The following is a 21923-nucleotide window of genomic DNA, read 5'->3' as shown; positions in this document are numbered from 1 at the left end:
GCCACAGACAAAGCAATGGGCAAGAGTGACAAAGGATAAATCCTCAAAGAGTGTATAAAGCTATGAGCTAGAATATGCTAGCTCAAATGGGGTTTGGGGTTTTTTTTTATTAATCTTTTGTTACAAAGACCTAAAAATTCTGACTTCTGCTGTACTAAAAATTTTGCATTAAGTGCCTTTAAAAATTGCAGCACATAAATTAGGGATGCATTGGCAGCTGGTGGTTCTTTACAGAACACATGATTTTGGAATATTTTCTTAAACTCTTCCAGAGTGTAATTTCTTTAAAAGCTACATGACCTTTTGGATACTGTCATCCTACAACTCTTTAACAAAATAGATGATAAAAAATAGAACTCAGTATCAATTACCACAGAAACTAATAGAGTTTAAAAGTTCATGGAAAGGCAAATAATTCATTGCTGAATTGAACAGCTGACTGAAAATTTCTGCTTGGAGCATTAGCAAGAAAAGGGAGAAGCAGCAGCTTGTTCCCTTTTCAGTTGTCTTTGCACTGCAACAAAAAGATGTAGAGCCTCATCAGTTAATACAGGAATCAGAGTTCCCAAGCACAGGTTCAATTTAACCTATTCAGATTTCAGAACATCATCTCCAGTATCAGAGTTGCTTACCCAAAACTTAGGGGTTTAATATAACTGTTCTGGGTTTTGAGGCTATTGATAAAACTGGTAAAATTTTAACACAGATGCAACTCAAGTAACTTGAGTTGGAGAGGCACCCATCTTTGGAAATGAATAGTCTCTATGGATTCATCACATCATCAATTACAGTGCAATATTAAGTCACTTCCAACAGTGCATGTATATAGCATGCATTTTGGTCAATATACAAGTCAAGTCATCTTTTGTAATTTTAAAGGGATGTGTTTTATCTCATATGAGAGAGTGTTTCTTGGAAGCTAAAGAAATTGAAATTAGCAGTATTATTTTCAGTATTTTTAAAACACTGGAGGACACTAGTTCTAATCTCCTGAATACAAAGAAAGAGTTCATAACTGAAGTCTGTCTTTTGATGGAAATTTGAAATGAACTACATCAGCTGGCATACTGATTTTTCTAATCTATTCTGAATAGCCAGAATATAATTTTCTATATGTTTGCATTAAATTTGTAATATTTTGTTGCATAATGATATGAGTTTTATGTCATATTGTACAATGTAGTCTAACCACTGCAGTATAAAAGGGGTTTGCTTGCAGACACCATCTTCCAGCCTCCATTCAGTTAGCAACACTGCCTTTCAAATACAATAATAATGTCAAGGCATTTTGATTTTGCATCTACTCCAGCATTTTTGTTATCATTTTGCTCTCTGGTAGATACTGGCTATGCTGACAATACTGCAGCTGAGTTGCATCACCTTAGTGTCAGGTGTGGACATATTAGATCATAAAAGAAGAGGTTTTGACATTATTCTTACAAAAATTTAATTGGACTATAGGCTCAAACATGGTGTTGGGGAGCTAGGGACCCACATTTCACAGAGCATAGGGCATGTAACACACACACACTTTCACTTTTTTTCACTTTCAGGGTTGGAACCATCAGGTATTTTTTCAGCCATCTTGTGTGTGAAAAAGTAAAATAATTCAGATTTTCTGACTAAGACTAGTATGCTTTTTATTTTTTTTTTTTGTCAAAAATATCCAGGCATTTCTTTATCAGATTTATTCAGAGAAACTTGCTTTGGCCCCTCAAAGAAAACAGTGACAGACTATACATATCTCCCTAGGTACCAAGTATGAACTCACCACCCTAGAGTCCCTTACCAGTCAAAGGAAAGACAGTCCTGTCCTGAGGGAATTAATTTCATTATAAAATAGATGTCAAAAATAAATCATAAGAATCACTCAAGATGTTCTGCTTTAAGACATGTAAAGTTAGCAAGTGAAATCCCACCAAAATCTACAGAGCCCAAACTTGACACATTAGTAAAGGAAATGCTTTCAGAAATGATGTAGTTTTTATAGACTATTTCCTGCTTTCTTTCTGCTTCCTTCTTTTTCAAAAACTAGATGTGAGAAAGAGAATGCTAGTTAACACTTTTATGAGCTACACAGTATTTAAATGAAACAAATTATTTTCTGTAATCCCTGGATAGAAATAAGAAGGTATTTGATACTAAAACTCAGTCAACTTGTCCAAAAATTCAAATACATTCCTTTACCTTCTTTGTTTCTTTGGTGCCGGATGCCACAATAAGGAAGAATGTGAGTAAATGCCTCTCTCAGAGGAAAAAATGCTATCAACAGTATGTATATGTCAATAACCATTTGTAAAGAAAGAAAATATAGGGACCTCTAATCTCATCTAATCATCGTTCTGAGCAACAGTTTAATTTTTTCTCCTCTGTGTTCATAACGTTTCTTATATTCACTTATCACTTATGTTCTCAAATAACTATTTTTTTTCTGGCAACTGACAATTTAAAAGTATATTACAGGAAAGAGAGTCTCATTGGTTTCTATAAATTCATAAGGGCTATGAACAAGTAGCACAGTTTTAAAAGTAGATTCATGGATAATTATCATAAGCTCTAACACTCACAGTTACTTTACAGGATATTTTTGTGACAAAGTAAGTACAGAGATTGGTATAATAGTTGCATAATTTACTATTTCCCTCTTAAAAACATTAGATAAATTCTTTCTGTATTTTATGGAAACTAGTGTAGAATTGTAAGTGTTACTCAGAAAGCAAACCATGTAATAACATTGCAATACCAAAATTCAAGTTTGCAAACATAAATGTTGAAAGCAACCATAATTATAGTCTTATCAAAGTGTTATCAGATAAAATTTAGGTGCCTCTCTCTATTGTTATAAGCAAAAAAGTATACTGATTTAGGCAGCAAGAACTATTAATAGACTACACTGAACCAAAGATGGCAAGAGAAAAAAACCCAGCTGCCTCAATTTTCAGGATACCGAGTAAGACAAGAAAGGCTCTATATAGCAACAGCATTTTAAGGATGAATAAATAGCCACAAAGTTCGCTGGTTCTGCATGGAAGCTTGCAGATGGTGGATGAATTCATGTCTGTCACGTTTTCATAATACAATGACTTTTACATATTGCTGCCAGATGGAACATAGTTTTGCATCTTGATTATAAATCTCCAAGAAATACAACTTCCTTCAATATGTTCCCTGTATTTGAAACAAAAGCAAATTCAGAGACAGATTTGGGGAGCCAAAGCAGATTTAAGAAAATCTGAGAGAATATAAATTAAATCCTCAAGGGCTTCCTTGTATAACTCAATTCAAAATAATGGAGTTAACCATGTGTTCTGTACTTTTTAAGGAAAAACTCTAAAGGTATACAGACTTCTACAGGGAAAACTACATGTTCACTATCAAATGCAAAATACCTCCCAGGAAGGTCCAGACAATCTTTCAACCAGTCTTAATAGTAGTTTGGCAAAACTTTTGCATAACACTCTTCCTGCTTCAACAAAAAGAGACATCTATCCCACAAGGTCAGATCATAAAGCACAGTGCATAAAGCTTAAATGCATTTAATCATTGCTGATAATGAATATCTGTATCTATATCACAGAAGCGCCTTGCCATTCTCCTTATGTTAAATGATATCTAAACACACATAAAATCTAATTCAGATCTGTTATACCGGTCTTTATATAGATTTGATTTCTCAAACTATGAAAAAGGTACAGAATTTTTTCCTTTATATGTGTTCACCCGTCACACCTGGCTTCCTCCTGTATGTCTGGTCTTTGTTTCTAATCCTAGATGGTATTGCTAAGAAGTGAATAACTCTGATAGCAGTGGAGTGAACTATGTGACCGTAGGGAAGAATATTTTCCCATTCAATGATTTCTCACAATGATTTCTCTCTGATTTGATGACAAACTTGAGTTGACTTCTCTCAGACAGCCTCAAGCATTGTTTATATGTAGATAATTCTGTATGTGAACCCATTAGGCTTTTATGACAGTAATAATCAAATATGATTGGAAACCTTGTGGCTTACTTGGATCCATACTTACATTGTGCTTTGTGAGGTTGGAAATGTTACTTGCTATTGCTTGTAGCCAGTCAATAGAGTCTTCAGCGGAGAGACACTGAATTATTCCACTGCAAACCCCATCCACAGCAATTACTTGGAATGCATTTTGCCTATAGACATATCATAACAGATCAGGTCAGAAGAAAATTTCATCTGTTCTAGCATATCATCCTAACAATACTTGTAGAAATGCTTTTCTTTCAACTACAACGAAGGTCGGCCACTGAACACTGATATAATGCTGTTTTTCCTGTTTTAAAAATACCTGACATATTAAAAAGATCATGCTAAAAGGTCAATTCTGACTATATTAAGCTTCCATAAGGCTATAAAAAAATTCCAGAGACTAACTCCACAGAACTTTGACCAATAGACTGTATGACTTCAGAAGCTAAACAAGCGAAAAATCTGATGCATACCAAATACTTAATACTTTAATACAGTAGATCAAAAAGAAGAAAAGTGTGCATTGGAAATTGTAGACACCATTTGTGAATATCAGTGGATGCCAATACATTTGTCTCAACATCTTTGTTTCATTTTTCTAATACATGCTTTAAAGACAGTAAGATTCCTGTCTGGACATCCCTTGTTGGCTGCTCTCGTTTACAGAATTTTGATCCTCTTCTAAACTACTGATTGAGAGGTTGGAAAACTCAAAGTTGATCAGGTAGCATTAATGATTTTTCCAGTTGCATTTCTGAATCAAGGATCATTACCAAAACACACTGGAATGTCAAGAGACATCTAATGACAAAAGCAGTGTACACCTGGGTGCCTCTAACCCAGCACCAATCTGGGCACTTATACAATACCTGTCCTGTTTTATACACTGACTTTCCACTGCCAGGCACTGAGCAATTACAGAACAAGAGAAATTTTTCAGATGCTAAAGCAGTAGCAGACCCAATTTCTTCAGTAAATAGCCTTCTTGGCTAAAAGCCCTTGGAAGGTTCACAGGCCTCTGGCTTCAGAACCAAAAAAAACCTCAATATTAATCCATATCCCACAAAAAGAGATTACTAAACATACAGAGAATACCAAATTCCACTGCTGACATTCTGTAACAAACCCAAGTGTTGATGATCAATTCATGGTTTAAGTACATCATTCATATTCTTTGAGAATGGCTCAAGCAAAGGATGTGTTATCTTCAAGGTAAAACTGAGTGTCACTGATGAAAGTTTCTGACATCTGAAGACATATCAAAGTTGTTTGTTTGGAGTTTTTTACCTCTTGAAATTTTATCCTAGTAGTATAGAATGTGAGGCTAATATCTGTCTCTACCATAATGGTCTTTGCTGCATCCGTGTCAAGTACAGGCTCTTTCTTCAGTCAGGAGAAGCAATAAAAATGAACTAGAGCATGCCTTTGCTTTGAGAGTCCCACCATGAGAACCAGCTTTTATAGGGGTATAAGGCTGATAAATCCTAACACAATCACGCAGGAATCAGCTAACTTATCAGTTTAGTTGTCTTTTCACACAAGTAGTGACTTTTGTTTAAATTCCCAAATATACTGGTAAAGTTTTGAGGAAGATTTATTTAAAGAACCTTCAAGTAATGTTGCTATCATTTATTTATTCTATGCTTTATTTTAATTAGCTAGAAATATAGATATTTATTTTTTCCAGAATAAATTTCTAAATCCTTACATGAAGAACATAGCATGATGCACAAAATTGTTGATCATCTCATTCATGAAAAGTAGCATTACTTTCAGGACTCACCTTGTTCTCAGTGTATTGTAAATCAAAGCAGAAATCCAAGGAGTCTATTAATGTGTGACACGAACACAAGCACAGAAAAGCCAGTATGTTCCAGATTCAGTCCTGATGCACAAATTTCCTTTACACTACAGACACTGAATCTGATGCATTCAAGGCATCAGTCTGTTCCTACTGTTGCTAGGAATTTGATCTGTGCAGATATAAAACCACTAATCCACAATATTCTTACCCAAGAATCAATAAGCACAGACAGTAGGATACATGGTTACCTAATAAATTACTTCTGAAAGGGTCTTGGGAGTAGATATCCTTAGCCTTAAATTATTGCAATAGTATATTTTGAATGACTCTACCAGCCCAAGTCCATAATACCATGCATGCAAACCTGAAAATATACTGTATTAAATATGTTTTGTACTAAATGGAACAAACAGTAGATTAATCACTTTATAATACGTACACACACACACAAAAAAGTGGAGATCAGATGAAGACTTTTTCAACTTTCCCAAATTTTTACACATTTCAGGTTCTGTGCCTTCTGGAACTCAAAAGTTATATTTGAAATGAATAAGCTTTCCAATTTTTAACCTGAATGTCTTTTAGAATTTTGTATGAATACCCTCCAGAATTCACGTGTCTCAAGCATCCCACTGGAAAAGCTAGAATATGATTATGAGGTTCAATATTATATGTGATAATGGTACATTTTCATGCCAGCCTTTTCAAACTCTGAAATATAAAAAGCCTTACATAGTGAAAACAGCTTTGTAAATACTAACTACGAAATATGTAATGAATTAGCTTCCAGTTCATGTTGCTTCCTTATATTATTGTCAATATCCTTACTTTAATGTCACTGTTTACAGCAGCATCTTTTAAAAAGTATTACCTTTCTCTTATAACCAATTCTGAGAGGTAGTAACATTTAAAAATGTTTACAGTAATTTAAAACAGTCTTGTAAACTGTGTTGCTAGCAAAATACAGTGTTGGTTCTATGCTTTAAGAAAAATGTACTACCTCTCTCATAATTATCCTGCATTTTTGTTTAAGTACTCTTACTTCCTAACGTTCGTTAGACAGCATAGAAAGACAGAAGGAGAAAATTATCAGAGTAGTTATTCAAGGTTTAAGTATGAGTTCAGGTATAATGTTTTGTATTAATACACTTTTAAATTTATTTTCTAGAAATTTAAATTTCAGGAATATCATTACTACTTAAGAAACTTTCTCTGCGATGTACAAGTTCTATTATGTGCACTTTAAGCTTGTGTTTTATTGATGCAGAAGACTGAATTTTAAAACCTTTCATCTATGAACAGCTGAATATGTGCTAATTTTCCATGTGAGTAATTCTATTCAATTCAATATCTTATCTGAAGTATACAGTAGAATGGATCTCAGATTTGACTATTATGATTTTGGGCCCTTTATGTTTCATTGTTAAACACCGAGCTGAAGGCTTTCACAGAATTTAATAAAAACCGTGCTTCCTCTGTGATGACTATATTCTGTTCCATTTCAGTTCAGCCAATAAGCCATTGTAGCTTTTGGTTTACACCTTGACTCCCTGGGCCAGCCATTGTTCCTCAATAGAACAAGGAGCATGCAGACAAGTAAATATGATTCTGCTTTTACCAGTCAAAAGCTGCAGGCTGTTTTTAGCTTCACAAGGATCTACTGGTGAAACATATACTGTCTAACCTGCTTTAATTTCAGCTCTGTGAATAGGAAAAATGGCTGTCAGACCTAAGCAGTGTAATTCTAAGAAACAAAGCCCTTAGAAATGACGTGGTGAGAGGCTTTTGTGCAACTTTCAAGTGTTTATTGAGTATCCATGAGAAGGAAGCAGGTTGTGATAAGAAACACTAAAATTAACCCCACACAAACCCCAAACAGATGTTGAAGGCTTCTCTTTACACAGTTTCTAGGGGGGCTCATAAATCCACTCCTGTTGGTAGGTGGTGACAGTTGACTGTAGGATCCATAGAAACACTGGAAGGGTGAGCATAACAACAGAGAAAAGATACTGGGAAGGTTTTTCACAAAACAGCCTTTGCAGAAAAATTAACATAACTTTTCTGCATTAATTTTGTAATTTTACATGTTTGAATGGAGGAACAGGAAAATTGAAACTGCTGATGCCTGATGTGCCATCAGGATACAGCATAACACATTATTCTTCCCAGACTCACATATCCAAGATGGTAGACATGAAGACTATACAGAAAAGACAGTTTATTTCAATTAGTAAGACCTCAGAGCCACAAATGATAAATCCTTCGTGCTAATCTTAAGAGTTGTTATTTCTGATTGATTAGAAAAAGAAGTTACAGAGATACATGCCCTGCACCTGTACACAGCTGCCCTCCAGTTAATGACTTAGCACTGGAGCTCACAGAATATTTCAGTATGAGAACCTCATTCTTATAAATACAGATGACAAATGAATTCATAAAATATCAAGGTATTTAAAACTTTTAACAAACATGATCTTATTTATACATTTGCCTTATTGGATTTTGTAGCTACTTTCATTTCTATTTCATTGCATTATACTTGTAAAACAGTAATCATTCCAGAATATTGGTTGTCTTCCTTCCTAATTTCTCCTGATTTACTAGGATAATACTAAATTAAACAATGAAAAATTGTAAGTCTATAGGACTGTATTGCGTCTGACGGAGATAAATTTAATCTTCCTCACAGCAGCCCTCATAGTACTGTGCTTTGTATTGGCAACTAGAAAGGTATTGATTACACATCAGTGTGTTGGCTACTGTTGAGCAGTGTTCTCATGGTATTAGCACTGTCTCTCCAACATTCCCTCCTCATCAGTAGGCTGGGGATACAAGGTTGTGGGAGGGAAAATAGCCAGGACAGCTGACCCAAACTGACCAAAGGGATATATCATAACATATGACATCTGCTCAGCAATGAAAGCTACAAGAAAGGAAGAGGAGTAAGGGTATTCTTTAATTACGACACTTGTCTTCCAGAGCAACCGCTACAAGTACCAAAGCCCTACTTCCCAGGAACTGGCTGAACATCACCTGCTAATGGGAAGCAGAGAATAAACGTTTTGCTTTCTTTGCTTCCAAATGTGACCTTTGCTTTATTAAATGGCAAATGACTCATGAGGTTTTTTTCCATCTTGTCTTCTCCACCCCTCATTCTGCTGAGGAGGGCAGTGATAGAGAAGCTTAATTGACACTTGGTATCCAGCCACGGTCAACCCACCACGACGATGCCATTAATTTAAACCTAACTATGAGCTTTGGACAGCTTTTCCAGTGATTGTAAGAGAGAATGGCAACGAAATTAAATGTTAACACATGCAAAATACAACATATAGGAAAAAATAACTTTAGCTATATGGAAAGAAAAAAAACCCCTACTGTAGCTATAAAAATGAAGGAGAGAATACAAGAGCTACTACAAACATTTATCTAAATACCATCACCTTAGTGCTCAGTGACAGTTACAAAGTAATAGGTTATTACAAAGTGTGAGATAAGAACTGACAAAAAAATATAGAACATCATTATGCCTTAACGTAAATCAGGGGGTGTCCTCCTTGCAGTCCTGATCACCTTGCCATTTAGGTGATATATTAGAATGATGAAAGAAACAGAGAAAAACAGAGATAGTTAGAGCTACAGAAGAGTTTCCCAAAAGGAGATAACAGCTGTGATCCTTTAGGTTGGAAAACAGAAGACAGTCAGATGAAGTTATAAAAACATAAATCAAGATATTTCGTATTTCCCTCAATACAAGGGTCAGGGCCCACAGTCCACCCTCTTGCCCCCCACAGCAGACTGGTGGCCTGTGCATGAGGCCAGCTGTGCCATGGTGAGACCGTGGGATGTGGGATCAAGCTGCTGTGGAAGAGCTTGAGTGGGAGGCCTGTCCACCCCTACACTTGGGAGCTGCTTATCTTCTCAGGCTCTTGTTTGTGGTCCTTGTCTGAGTATGGCTCCAGCTATTCCTGTGCCTGGACATGTATCCCACTGATTTGGACCTAATCTGTAGTCTGACTTCCCAGCCTGACCTGAGCCCCACTTGACCATGATGGACTCCTCTGAAGACCATCCCTAAGCCTTTGTTCCTCCAGTGGGGGCAGTGGGTTGGGGTCCTTGTCTGCATGGACAATGCCACATCCAGCCTCACTGCTGTACTCTCTCCTGGCTCATCTTCCCTATGGGGCAGCCAACCCTCGCTGCCCCCAAACAAGATTATTTCACCCAATATAGTAATCAGATGAGATATGTAACACAAACAGAAGGAAGTAGATTTTAGAAACATAATTACATTGTAGAGCTCAATGACATAGTGCATTGCAAAAATCAAAGACACAAAGAAAAGCAGATTAGAAAGAAGCTTTTGAGGACAGGTACATTAGCAGTTATTAAATATGATGAACTATGTGCAATCTCAAACTCTGAAAGGTGCTGACCATTAGGTGCAAGTAGGACGACCATACATCTCCCCATATACTTGGTCCCAGCTGACATCAGAGCAGAAGATTAGCCAAGGTGGACCTTGACAGACCTTTATGAAAGTTCCTATGTTTCGTGTCTCTAGCAGCTGCAGTGGAACTAATAATGGCATTTCTCTAACAGGACAACTCCCTGATGCATGTATCTGTCAACCAAGAAGTCTAGTTCCAACCTTCTGAACTTATTTACCTGCACAAATCTGATCCCGGAAGGTACTGGGAAAATCGTGAATGTAGAAGTGGAATTAATCGAAGATCACACCACCTTTTTTCCCACCTAAGTCCTGGGGATGCTGGCCACGAGGAACACGATAATGTATCCTGAAAAACATTGAAAAGTCCTTCTCAGTTTTGGACTTCATTATAAATACTCAGTAGATTTGGAAAAAAAGAGATAGACTTCAAAGACATTATATTTCATTTGGCATTGTTCCACTTTTTCCAAATCACTTGGTGGCAGAACTTTTTCTCCTAAATAAAAAGAAATCTATATAAACCTCAACAATAACATGCTTACAGGAAGTGTGAGAAAAAGTATTCTAAAAACCTGAGGAAAACAGACTGTATCCTTTTTTTGAAATGACTGGTTATTTACCAAGTAACCCATCATTAGATAGTAGTTTTATATCTGCACCCTAAATAAAGGGGATCTCTAAATTATTCACCATACAACCATAATTCAGTTGTTCCCCACGGCCCTGTACACATATGACATCACCTCAAAACCTGGTAATTGTAAATGGAATTTAACATGAGATGAAAATTGTCAAAATTGTCAGAGCTACAAGCTTGCAATTAATATTTTAATTTTATCTACTTACACAAGACATTGCTTATATAAAAACTGAACGTTATCACATCTATGAACGTATCTACAAAGAATGAGTGTTTAAATACCTACAGTCTAATTTCACAAGTATTTTTACAGAGTAGGGATTTGCATGAGAAATGCCTATAAAAAGTGAAATTATCAACATCTATTTTTAAAAATACAAACCCTCTTTATAAAATGCTTCATAAAATAACACTATTGATGTTATTGTTTTGGAAAAGTATGATTCTTCAAAGTGTCTTCTCATAGTTACAAAGGATTAGGAAAAGGCTGAGGTATTTGATGCCTTTTTTACCACAGTCTTTAATAGTAAGACCAGTCATTCGCCTGCTACCAAATCCCTGAGCTGGAAGGCAGGGATGGGGATCACAGTGGAGCTGGTATAGGTACTCATTGAGTCATTTTCCATCATTTACCAGCAGTCCTGGCTAACCAGAGAGGTCCCGGCTGACTGGGGGTTGGCAAATGTGATGCTGATCTACAAGAAGGGTCAGGAGCCGAGTCTAGGGAACTACAGGCCTGTCAGTCTGACTTTGGTTACAGGAAAGGTCATGGAGCGGATCATCTCGTGAGCCATCACATGACAGATGCAAGACAATCAGGGGATCAGGTCCAGACATCATGAGTTTATAAAAGGTAGGTCCTGCTTGATCGACCTGACCTCCTTTTACGACCAAGTGACCTGCCAAGTGGATGGCCGTCAAATTGGATTTTAGTAAAGCTTTTGGCACTGTCTCCCACAGCATTCTGCTGAAGAAACTGGTTGCTCATGGCTTGGATGGGTGCAGAGTTTGCCGGGTAAAAAACTGGATAGATGGCTGGGCCCAGAGAGTAGTGATGATAAATCCAGTTGATGGCCAGTCACGAGTGGTGTTCCCCAGTGCTTAGTATTTGGGCTAGTTCTGTTTAACATTTTTATCAGTGATCTGGAAGAGGGGATTGAGTGCACTTTCAGTCAGTTTGCAGAAAATTGGACAGGATTGTCAATCTTCTGGAGAGCAGGAATGTTCTGCAAAGGGATCTGGACCAAGGCCAATGGCATGAGGTTCAACGAGGTGAAGTGCCAGGTCTGCAGTTGGGTCACAACCACCGCAGGTAGCGCTACAGGCTGGGGGAAGAGTGGCTGGAAAGCTGCCCAGCAGAAAAGGACCTGGGGTTGTTGGTCAACAGCCGTCTGAACATGAGTCAGCAGTGTGCCCAGGTGGCTAAGAAAGTCAATGCCATCCTGGCTTGGATCTGGAATAGTGTGTCCAGCAGGACTACAGCAGTGATCATTCCCCTGTACTCAGCAATGGTGAGGCCACACCTCAAATACTGTGTTCAGTTTTTGGTCTTTCACTACAAAAAAGACATTGAGGTGCTGGAGTATGTTCAGAGAAGGGCAATGGAGCTGGTGAAGGGTCTGGAGCACAAGTCTGATGAAGATTGGCTGAAGGAGCTGTGGTTGTTTAACCTGGAGAGAAGGAGGTTCTGGGGGGACCTTATTGCTCTCTACAACTACCTTAAAGAAGGTTGTAGCAAGGTGGAGGTCAGTCTCCTAGGTAACAAGTGACAGCATATCAATAAAATTGTACCTGCCAGTCCTGCATAATTTACAATTTTTGTAATCTCAGACTTTATATATTTTATTACTGGTGTTGTCTATAAAATAAATATTACAAAAATTAAGTACACCTATTTTTCTAGAGTGTGACTTTTGTGTAAGATCTATGGAATTTTAAAGCTTTGCAAATTTGAACTTTACTTTTACATATATGTTCATATATATTTTATGTATATGAAACCAAATATCACTATGAATATCATGTTAGCTGAATGGCAGACTTTTCATAAGCAGTTCACTTATTTAAAACATAGACTAAATAAAAATAAATAAATGATTGGCTAGAAAGACTAAGCTAGGATGCTGTTTTGAACAATATCTTGAATTTTTAATGTTTTCTGTCTGCTTTTGGGAACCTTTCTTCACCTGTGATTAAGCTTGGGGAAAAAGCTGACATGTAGTAAAAGTTCAGATACAAACTGTAGGCCTAGATATGACTGCAGCAGAAATGTTAATCCTATATTTAGCCTGCATAACTAATAAGGAAACAGACTATGGTTGTAAGTCACAGAATCACAGAATTTCTGAGTTGGAAGGGACCCACTAGGATCATCAAAGTCCAGCTCCTGGCCCTGCACAGGACAGCCTCCATAAACCCACCACGTGCTTAAGAACATTGTCCAAATGTTTCTCGAACTCTGTCAGACTTGGTGCTGTGACCACTTCCCTGGGGATCCTGTTCCAGTGACCAAACAATGTCTGGGTGAAGAACCTTTTTCTAATATCTAACCTAAATCTGACACAACTTCAGGCCATTCCCTTGGGTCCTGTCACTGGTCACCAGAAAATTAAAAGATCAGTGCCTGCCCTTTTCTACCCCTCATGAGGAAGTTGTAGATTGCAATGAGGTCTCCCCTCAGTCTCCTCTTCTCCAGGCAGAACAGATCAAGTGACATCAGCTGCTCCTCATACGTCTTCCCCTCAAGGCTCTTCACCATCTTCGCAGCTCTCCTTTGGATGCTCTCTAATAGCTTTAGATCTTTGTTATACTGAGATGCCTCAAAATTGCATCCATATTCAAGATGAGGCTTCACCAGTGCAGAGTTGAGTGGGACAGTCACCTCCCTCGACCAGCTGGCAACACTTTGCCTGATGCCCCCCAGGACATGGTTGGCCCTCCTGGCTGCCAGGGCATTGCTGACTCATATTTAACTTGCCATCGACCAGGACACCCAGATCCATTTCCATGGCACTGCTCTCCAGCCTCTCGTTTCCCAGTCTATCTATATTCAGGGTTTCCTCCCCCTAGGTGCAGAATCCAGGTCTTGCCCTTTTTAAACTTCATATGATTGGTGATTGCCCAGTCTTCTAATTTGTCCAAGTCTCTCTGCAGGGCCTCTCTGCCTTCAAGGGAGTCAACAGCTCCTCCCAGTTTTGTATCGACTGTAAACTTGTTTAGTATCCCTTCCAATACTGCATCCAAGTCATTTATGATGATGTTGAAGTGCACTGGGCCTAAGGGGGAGCCCTGCAGAACCTCATTAATGACAGGTCACCAGCCTGATGTTACCCCATTCACTATAACTCATGAGTCAGTTGCTCACCCATCACATTCTATGTATATTCAACGGTTATAATGCCTTTTATAGAATATCTTCAGGAAAAGGAAGAACTATGGCATAGGAGTTGTACAGAATTTAGTTCTCCTTTGGTTTTACAAAACATTCTGTTCCCATGACAAGAAGACATCTGAGATAAGAACCACATCCTGGTCTTCAGTACAAAAATTTAATTTAGGGTGAATTACAGATTATAGATTCACGATATTTGATTAAATTATTTAAACTGAAAGAGAAAGATTTGGTTTCAATAAATTATTATCAGTTCAAATAGAAACTGCAGCTAATCTAGATCAGTTTTGACACCTGTAGAAACAGAATTCAAGAATGAAATTATGTTTTTTATGAGAAAAGCAAAGTTAGAATTGAAGTGAATAAATCAGTTTAGGATCTGCTGTCATAGTCTTTTTATATATATACATACCTATATAGATTGTTGAGACAAATCTGCTTTTGTTGTTGCTGCTTTAGTTACATATATTTTTACTGTTATTTGACATCAATTTTATTGGTGTTATCTTATTTTTATAAATTCCAGCTCCTAAAACTTGTATAATTCCTAGGGGCTTCCCAGATTACAGTCAGGTTTAAACCTGTGGTATTAATGTTTAAATGTCTGGGCTGCTATTTAAAACCCTTAATAGTAAAATATGAAAGTACAGTAAAACAAGCCAGAAATAAAAAATGACAAAGTCTACTCAACAAGGTTTACAGTTTTTTTAAACATTATGATGTATACTGGTCTATTTATACTGTGCTTTTTATATTTTTATCTACTACACAGACAAATACTCAGCAAAATCCCTTTAAGAACTACATACAATAATGGAAATTTTTAATTTCTTGGCTAAGAAAATTGTTAAAAGTCCCTTGTTGCACTTCATAGGCATCTTTTAGTAAAAATCTGATTGAGCATCTGTAGCATTTTATCCTAGACACACTTTGCTCCATAACCCTATCACTCTTCAGTAAGATTTTAAGTGTATATTACTAGAAGTAAAACACTCTCACCTTAAAAATAGGTAAAAACATGTACCTAAATCATCTTTTGCCAAAAGCTTTAAATAATGTGTGCAGTATAAGTAATGGAAAAATATTCTGAAAAAGTTTTCTTCCTTTTTTATAAATAGATATATTGTCATTTTAAGAATTTTAATTCATTTGTGGAGAAAATCATCTAGAAGAAAAAACTTTTGCAAAATCCCTACTGCCCCAGTAAAAATAGTAATCACATCTATCAAGGCACAATCTCAGCCTGTAATAATTTGTCTTAGTTTAATTCCCAGCCATAATATCTGGTAGCTCTTTTTTCCCTCTATGGAACTGTCTATCTCCAATGCTAATTAGAGCTCCTCCCATGTTGCTGTCCTTTATTAGTACTTCTACTTAGCTGTCATAGTATAATTATTCTACCATGTAATTCCATCAAGGAGATATAAGCACTTACCGTGTTGTTGGGGTGGTAGTTGAGATGCAAACCACTGTCACATAGCGGAGAGGATGTGCCACTGCTTTGGTCACTGGGGGCACCTAACAGAAATATGAATTCACAAAAAAATCTTCATTAATCTATGATGCTGTAATTCAAATTTCTGTATGCATGTATGCATTCTCCCCATCCCATCCTCCCCCTCCTCCCCCCCACCAAATGACTTTTATCATATAGAACATTCATTTACTTTCTCCATCAGTCAGTATCTGCCTTCTGGCTTAAGTTAAATTCCTTTGAAAGCTGAATGGAGGCACAAGAAAGCCTCCTGGTGTGCTTTGCTTAAAAAAAGTGAATAGTCTGTTTAGTAAGGAAAAAAAAAAGCAAAGGTTTTTGCAAATTTGACAATAAAAGGGAAGTGCATATTTTCTCTCTCTTTGCTTTTACTTGAAGAAACTTGAGTAACTTTGTTACTCTCAGTGGAGTTTGCAGTTCTAAATGTTCTTGTAACAGTTCAGGAGATTGCAGGTCTACACCTCAAAAGTAATGTGATAGGATCCATGCAATTGCACATTCCTGTGCATCACTCAGGATGCTCTGTGGTACCCTTTCATACAATGGAATACATTTTTAGTTAAGAATACAGTTTTGATATGTTTCTTGTCTCACTAGAATTTAATACATAGGAAAAAAAAAAGACAATATTTCCTTTGTATAAAATGCTATTTCATAATTTAGTTTATTTAATTTCTACTAACTTAAAATCAAAGGCTAAAAGTATTGAAATCAAAAATTTAGTGTTTTGTTGCTTAAAAATTAAGCAGTTCCTTTTACCCTCTTGGGAGAAAGAAGCAGAAGGAAAGCAATGGTGACAAAAGACGCAGGTTGACATATAAATATGCTTAGTATGCTGTGACTGTCTATAATTATGCATCTACACTTACAATTTAATATAATTACAGGAAGACAGCTGTCTCCATATCTCTCTCATGGGGCTAGTTGACTAAAACTCGGTTGGACTTAAACAAAATACTTATCATCCCAGAGCAATTTATTCTCAGGTAGACAGACACCTCCACCAAAGCCTCTGAATTTTAAACAGCAAAGTTAAGCCCTCTAAATATACACACACATCGCATGTTCACATTTGCAAGAAAAAAGTCTTTGAGATTAAAATACTATCTGACGCTTTCTGAAAACCTGATTTTAAATACTCCCCATCAGGATGTGAGCTACTGCGAACTAAAATAACTCTACTGTTTTACCTTCAACTTTGTTGATTCACACCATGCAAATGCCTGGTTATCTGTTTTTCAATCAAAGATAGCAATTTTTTGCTTGAAGTGAGTGTTAACAAAAGTCCTAGCAATAGAAGCATCTTATATTCAGGTAGTAATGCTGATTGTAAAAGATGGTGTCAATCAGCCTCAATGCACAATAGTTTCAGAAGCTGCAAGCGTTCACGAGCATTGAACTGAGTTCTTTTTGGCCAAGTAATAAAGGCTTACATGCACAGTCTTCATTCAGTGGCAGTTTGAGAAAGGCAGGTGCTCTTTTCAGAAAGGACACAGTTAGGGTCACTTCTTCCCCCGCATTGCGAAGGACCTGAACCTGGAAGAGAAATACAGACAGATACCTTGAAATAAATGTATGACCAAAATGCATCAGCAAATGTAAGCACTGCCACGCAGCTTTCACATACCAGAATTTAACTTCTTAGTAAAGAAAGCAAGACATAAAGCTTTCTAAATGTTTTTCTGTTGTTTTTCTAGCCACACAGGTAGTTAAAAGGGCAAAAGAGGCATTGGCCTCCTATATTAGCACTTTGACCTGTGCCATTATACAGCTTGCTCTCTGGCACTATTTAGCTGTGTACCTCCTTCCTTCAGGTCATCCAGCCTAGTATGTATGCATTAGAAAAAAAATATTTTCTCCCTGTAAAGTTGCCTTATAAATCCTCAACCAAAAGAACAGCAGTAGTTTCCACAGCTGTTACTGTAAGTCTTACTTACTATTATGAGTAAGTCTTTCTAACAGCCAGAGTTAAATTTAGTTGAAGAGGTCCAGCATGGATGAGACCTAATCTTCCTCACAGACACAGAGGAAAAGTATCTATTTTAAGCCTTGAATCTCAGATAAGCACAAGTTTGGGTTTTGCCAAAGGGCAGCTTGCATGTTGGACATAGGAATGTGCAAATCACCTATCCAGCTGTGAATACTTTTAGCTTTCCTGTACTTTCCCACAGTTACCCCTTTGGCTCTTGTTCATGCCTTTAGCTTCTGTGTGGTACAGCTGATAGACACCCCAAACATACAGCAGTGCAAGGGAACTCCAGGCACATCCCCAGAGTGGCACAAAGGAGGCACAAAAGCAACTAAGCAAAATCCTGTATGTAGCAGTGGAGGAGGAACATTTGAATCAGCTTATAATATGAGAGCCAAGAATCATCAAGTCGCACAGTTCTGTTTCAGAGAACAACTATTTCTTGTTCTGGCTCTGTAACTTCAAAACTCTTCAAGGGTTGATTTAATTTGGGCTTACAACGACAGAAGGTTGCACCATGCCTCTCTGTGCAGAGAGCTAGGTCATTGCAGTCGTGTTCAGAGGGCTGCTACACAGCCAGATATTAGACAAACATTTTAAACTAGCACATATCTACTCCCTTTCTGCTGTGTAGCTGGATAATACACAGGTAACCCTTCTGTCAAGCTGCTGCTTCTACGAAAGCCTTGTAAATAATTTATGAAGGATTGCTATTCTTTAATTATGTCTATCAACAACCTACCCTACAGATTTAGTTACCTGCATGCATATAACTATACATAGGAATGTTTTCACCTAGAATCACTGCATTATTTTGTTAACTTAAAACAATTCTTAAAAAAAAAATGTTGATTTTGCATTGAAATACAATACTTCCTACTCCATGCTGGTTGCCACAGAGAAGTAACAATACAATGACAGAATATTTGATTCAGTATCTGAAATTTTAGTATCTTTATTGTTTAAAATAACACAGTGGTCATCAAGGCACATTTTGCAGTGTAGTATGTGTTTATATGTATGTGTGCAAATAAACACACATATATCACAACAAATATAATTAACTTATACTTCATGCCCAAAACAAAATCTGTAACACAGAATCATAGAATCATTTAGTCTGAAACATGAGCCTCTTTGATGAGCACTTCCCAATTTTGATACATTTTATATCTTAACATTCGCAAGTAGCACTTATTTCATAGAAAGATGATTTGCAATATGAAGAACAGCAGATCAAGACTATGAAGTCCTGAATTCCGTTGGAGAAACCGTGCTGTATCCTTAGCCTCCGAAGAACATCCTTCTCCTCTCTTATGTATCAGTCACACAGTTCAGAAAGTCAAGGCAAAAGCAGGAACTTACAGGTATTTATTGAAATGACAGATGTGGATAAACAAAGTGCAGGAAAATATTTCCTTTTACTCGGGAACAGAGAAAAAATAAGTAGAGAACTTACAGCATTACCAACTTTAGTTGGTAAAGTCACCTTTTAAGATATCTAAGAATAAGTGGATATCATCTGTGAAAGAGGCTGAGACAGTAACTGCCCTGAATCTTTCTTCTTCCAGGAGTAAAACGAGCCATGAGTCTCCATGATTTCACTTGATAACGTATTGCTCTGTAAAGCCTGTAAGATGCCATAAGTAGTTTACTGTGACCTTTTTCTCTAACCTCTCTCTCTCAAACCTCTTTATCTCATAGGATGAAAACTGTAAGCAGGAACACATTTCACTTGAAATCAGCAATACTGTGAAGTGTATCTGGGAATGTATGAAGCACATAATCTAGAAAGATTTTGACATGAAGAGTAAAGACTAAAGAGGGATAAAAGATTAAAAGAGAAAACTGCTAGGTAATGATTACAACAAAGAGCAGATGAATTATTGATCCCATTTCACTTACTTTCTAGTCATTATCAAAGTATAAGGTTAGTTGAAGAAAATGGAAATTTTAATTACTTTACTTTCTTTTTCTAGCTTTCAGTTGAAAGCTTTATTGTTATTTTATATTCTTTGTCCCTACTTTACATAAGAAATGAACAATTGTAGAACTATTTAAAATCAAATATGCCTTACAGGATTCATTTATTTGTGTCCTCATTCATCATGTACAGCATGTCACACTGCCATTCTTCTGTGCAGAAAGAGAATCAGGTAAAATGGGAAACCTGGTCTTACAGAGGAATTTTTTTAGTGGTACACCAGAACAGTTTATGTTCATGAGTGGAAAACTGATAAATTATGAAAAAAAAAAAGGTAACCATCCAAAGTATTGTGACTAGTTGTTATGAGAAGTTATATTTATGAAAAAAACTCACTTGAAACACAGAGAGTCAGTTTGTCTGGAAGAGACAATACAGTTAGGATTTCTAGAGCTTTATAAATATAAGTGGAATTCTACCAACAGTCAGACACACTGGCATACTAATTATTTTTTCTCTGTTTCTCATTACCAAACATCAGTTTAGCTCAAAAATTTACAGGGGACAATTATCAGGACAATTTTGAAAATTACAAGGAGAGTGCAAAAGGAAATGTGTTCCTTGTTTCATGTACATTAACAAAGAATGATTTTATCTGCACAGGTATCCATGTGACCCTGAAGAACTGGCAGTATATTCCATGAACTAAGTGGTAATGAGCTTTTACCACTGAAGTCATTTCATGAACTCATTGAAGAAACTAGTTGTCAATCATGATGTAATTTTTAGATAAAGAAATGGATAGATATGTGAACAGCCATCCTGCTCTCTTACTTGGAAGAAACCTCCCTCACATTTATTTTATATAGATTGCCAATACCTTGTCAATCAAGCACTATCATTGACAACAAAAGTGTTAGTTATTTCTGGAAGTGATAATTCTAGAAATATTTCAAGGTTACTTTCAATCATAAGAGAGATATATACTATCTAAATCCTTTATATATTCTTTCAGAGTCATAGCAGAATTTCTGATTTATAAGGAAACCTTAGAGCTAGGTTGATCAGAGGAACTAATTTCAGATTTTTTTCCCCAGTACCAACACGTATTGTTAGAATGATAAAACTGACTCAAGACTAAAAAGCTAGGGACTACTTACCAGTTTCTGCTAATAATGAAGCTCTCTTAGGAATTTGCAGTAATTTAGAAAACTTTCAGAATTCTTCTCATTTTGCAAGGGTACTTCCATATTTTGATACCGTTATATTAAATTCCTTAAATTACTGATACGTTAGTCCACAAATGAGAAAAAAGTTGGGGGTTGCTTTTTGTTTTTCCCCACACAGGGGTAAGGTGTATTTAAAACAGCAAAAATAGAAAACCATGTCCTGAGGGGCATCAGGCAAAGCATCGCCAGCTGGTCAAGGGAGATGATTGTCCCACTGAGCTCTGCAATGGTGCAGCCTCACCTGGAATATTGTGTGCAGTTTTGGGCACCACAATATAAGATATTAAGCTGTTAGAGAGTGTCATGGTTTGAGATGGCCCCAAAATCCAATTCCCTAGCTCTATTCCCCCTCCCACATCTCAACCTAATGTGAGATGGGTTTTTCCAGACAAAACACACCAGACTCAAAGTGGGGGAAAGGGAATATATTACAATGACTATACAAATAAATACCATATCACATTATACACATGATCACAACTATCTCTACCATGACATATGTATTTACAGTGGATCAGATCTCTTCTCCCCTCCAAATAAAAGTCCAGGAGGGAAAGAAGGACAGATCCCTTCCAGTCCTGAACAGCAGCATCTTCTGAGGCAGCAGTCTGTCTGTCTTCTCCACATGCAGCAGCTGATAGCTGGATTTCTGCCAGCACTCACGAGGGAGGTATTCAAGCCTCTCTCGGCCCCATCGCCTCCAACCGAGGGGTCTTCCGTGGGCTTCGTAACCCCAGACAAGGTCGTATCACCACGTCATATCACGAAGACACAGGGGGGTCTTCGTGACGGTCTGGTATCTCCAGGAGACTCAGCTCCTTGCAGGGCCTCTGTGCCCTGTCTCTCAGGCTGCCACCGTGGCAGCAGTGCAAGGGGGGGGAGCCAAGGTCAACTCCCCCCGCATTCCTCTGGCCGTCCCGGTCCAGCTCCAGGACGCTCTGAGCTTCTCAGCTCCTCTCTCTCTCTGGTGCTGCATGTCCAAAACTGCTCTCCAAAATAGGAGTCCATCTCCCTCTTCTCCAAGAGG

General features: G+C 37.3%; 1 protein-coding gene across 2 annotated transcripts in view; it reads right to left on the bottom strand.

The window, feature by feature from the left end:
- Positions 1-21923, bottom strand: part of SNTG1 (syntrophin gamma 1) — a 338500-nt gene that overhangs the window by 100342 nt on the left and 216235 nt on the right. For both annotated transcript variants that reach the window (XM_051774281.1, XM_051774288.1), the window contains 4 exons: positions 17208-17310; positions 15718-15800; positions 10467-10597; positions 4029-4158 (listed from right to left, as the gene is read on the bottom strand). In XM_051774281.1, coding sequence (XP_051630241.1) covers positions 4029-4158; positions 10467-10597; positions 15718-15800; positions 17208-17310 — 447 coding nt within the window. The remainder of the gene's footprint in view (positions 1-4028; positions 4159-10466; positions 10598-15717; positions 15801-17207; positions 17311-21923) is intronic.

Source organism: Manacus candei, unplaced genomic scaffold, assembly GCF_025592945.1.
Source record: "Manacus candei isolate 608988 ecotype Guabito, Panama unplaced genomic scaffold, ASM2559294v1 h1tg000008l, whole genome shotgun sequence".
Classification (NCBI taxonomy): domain Eukaryota; kingdom Metazoa; phylum Chordata; class Aves; order Passeriformes; family Pipridae; genus Manacus; species Manacus candei.
The sequence above is the reverse complement of the archived record's forward strand: the minus strand, read 5'-3'. Positions and strand labels throughout refer to the sequence as shown.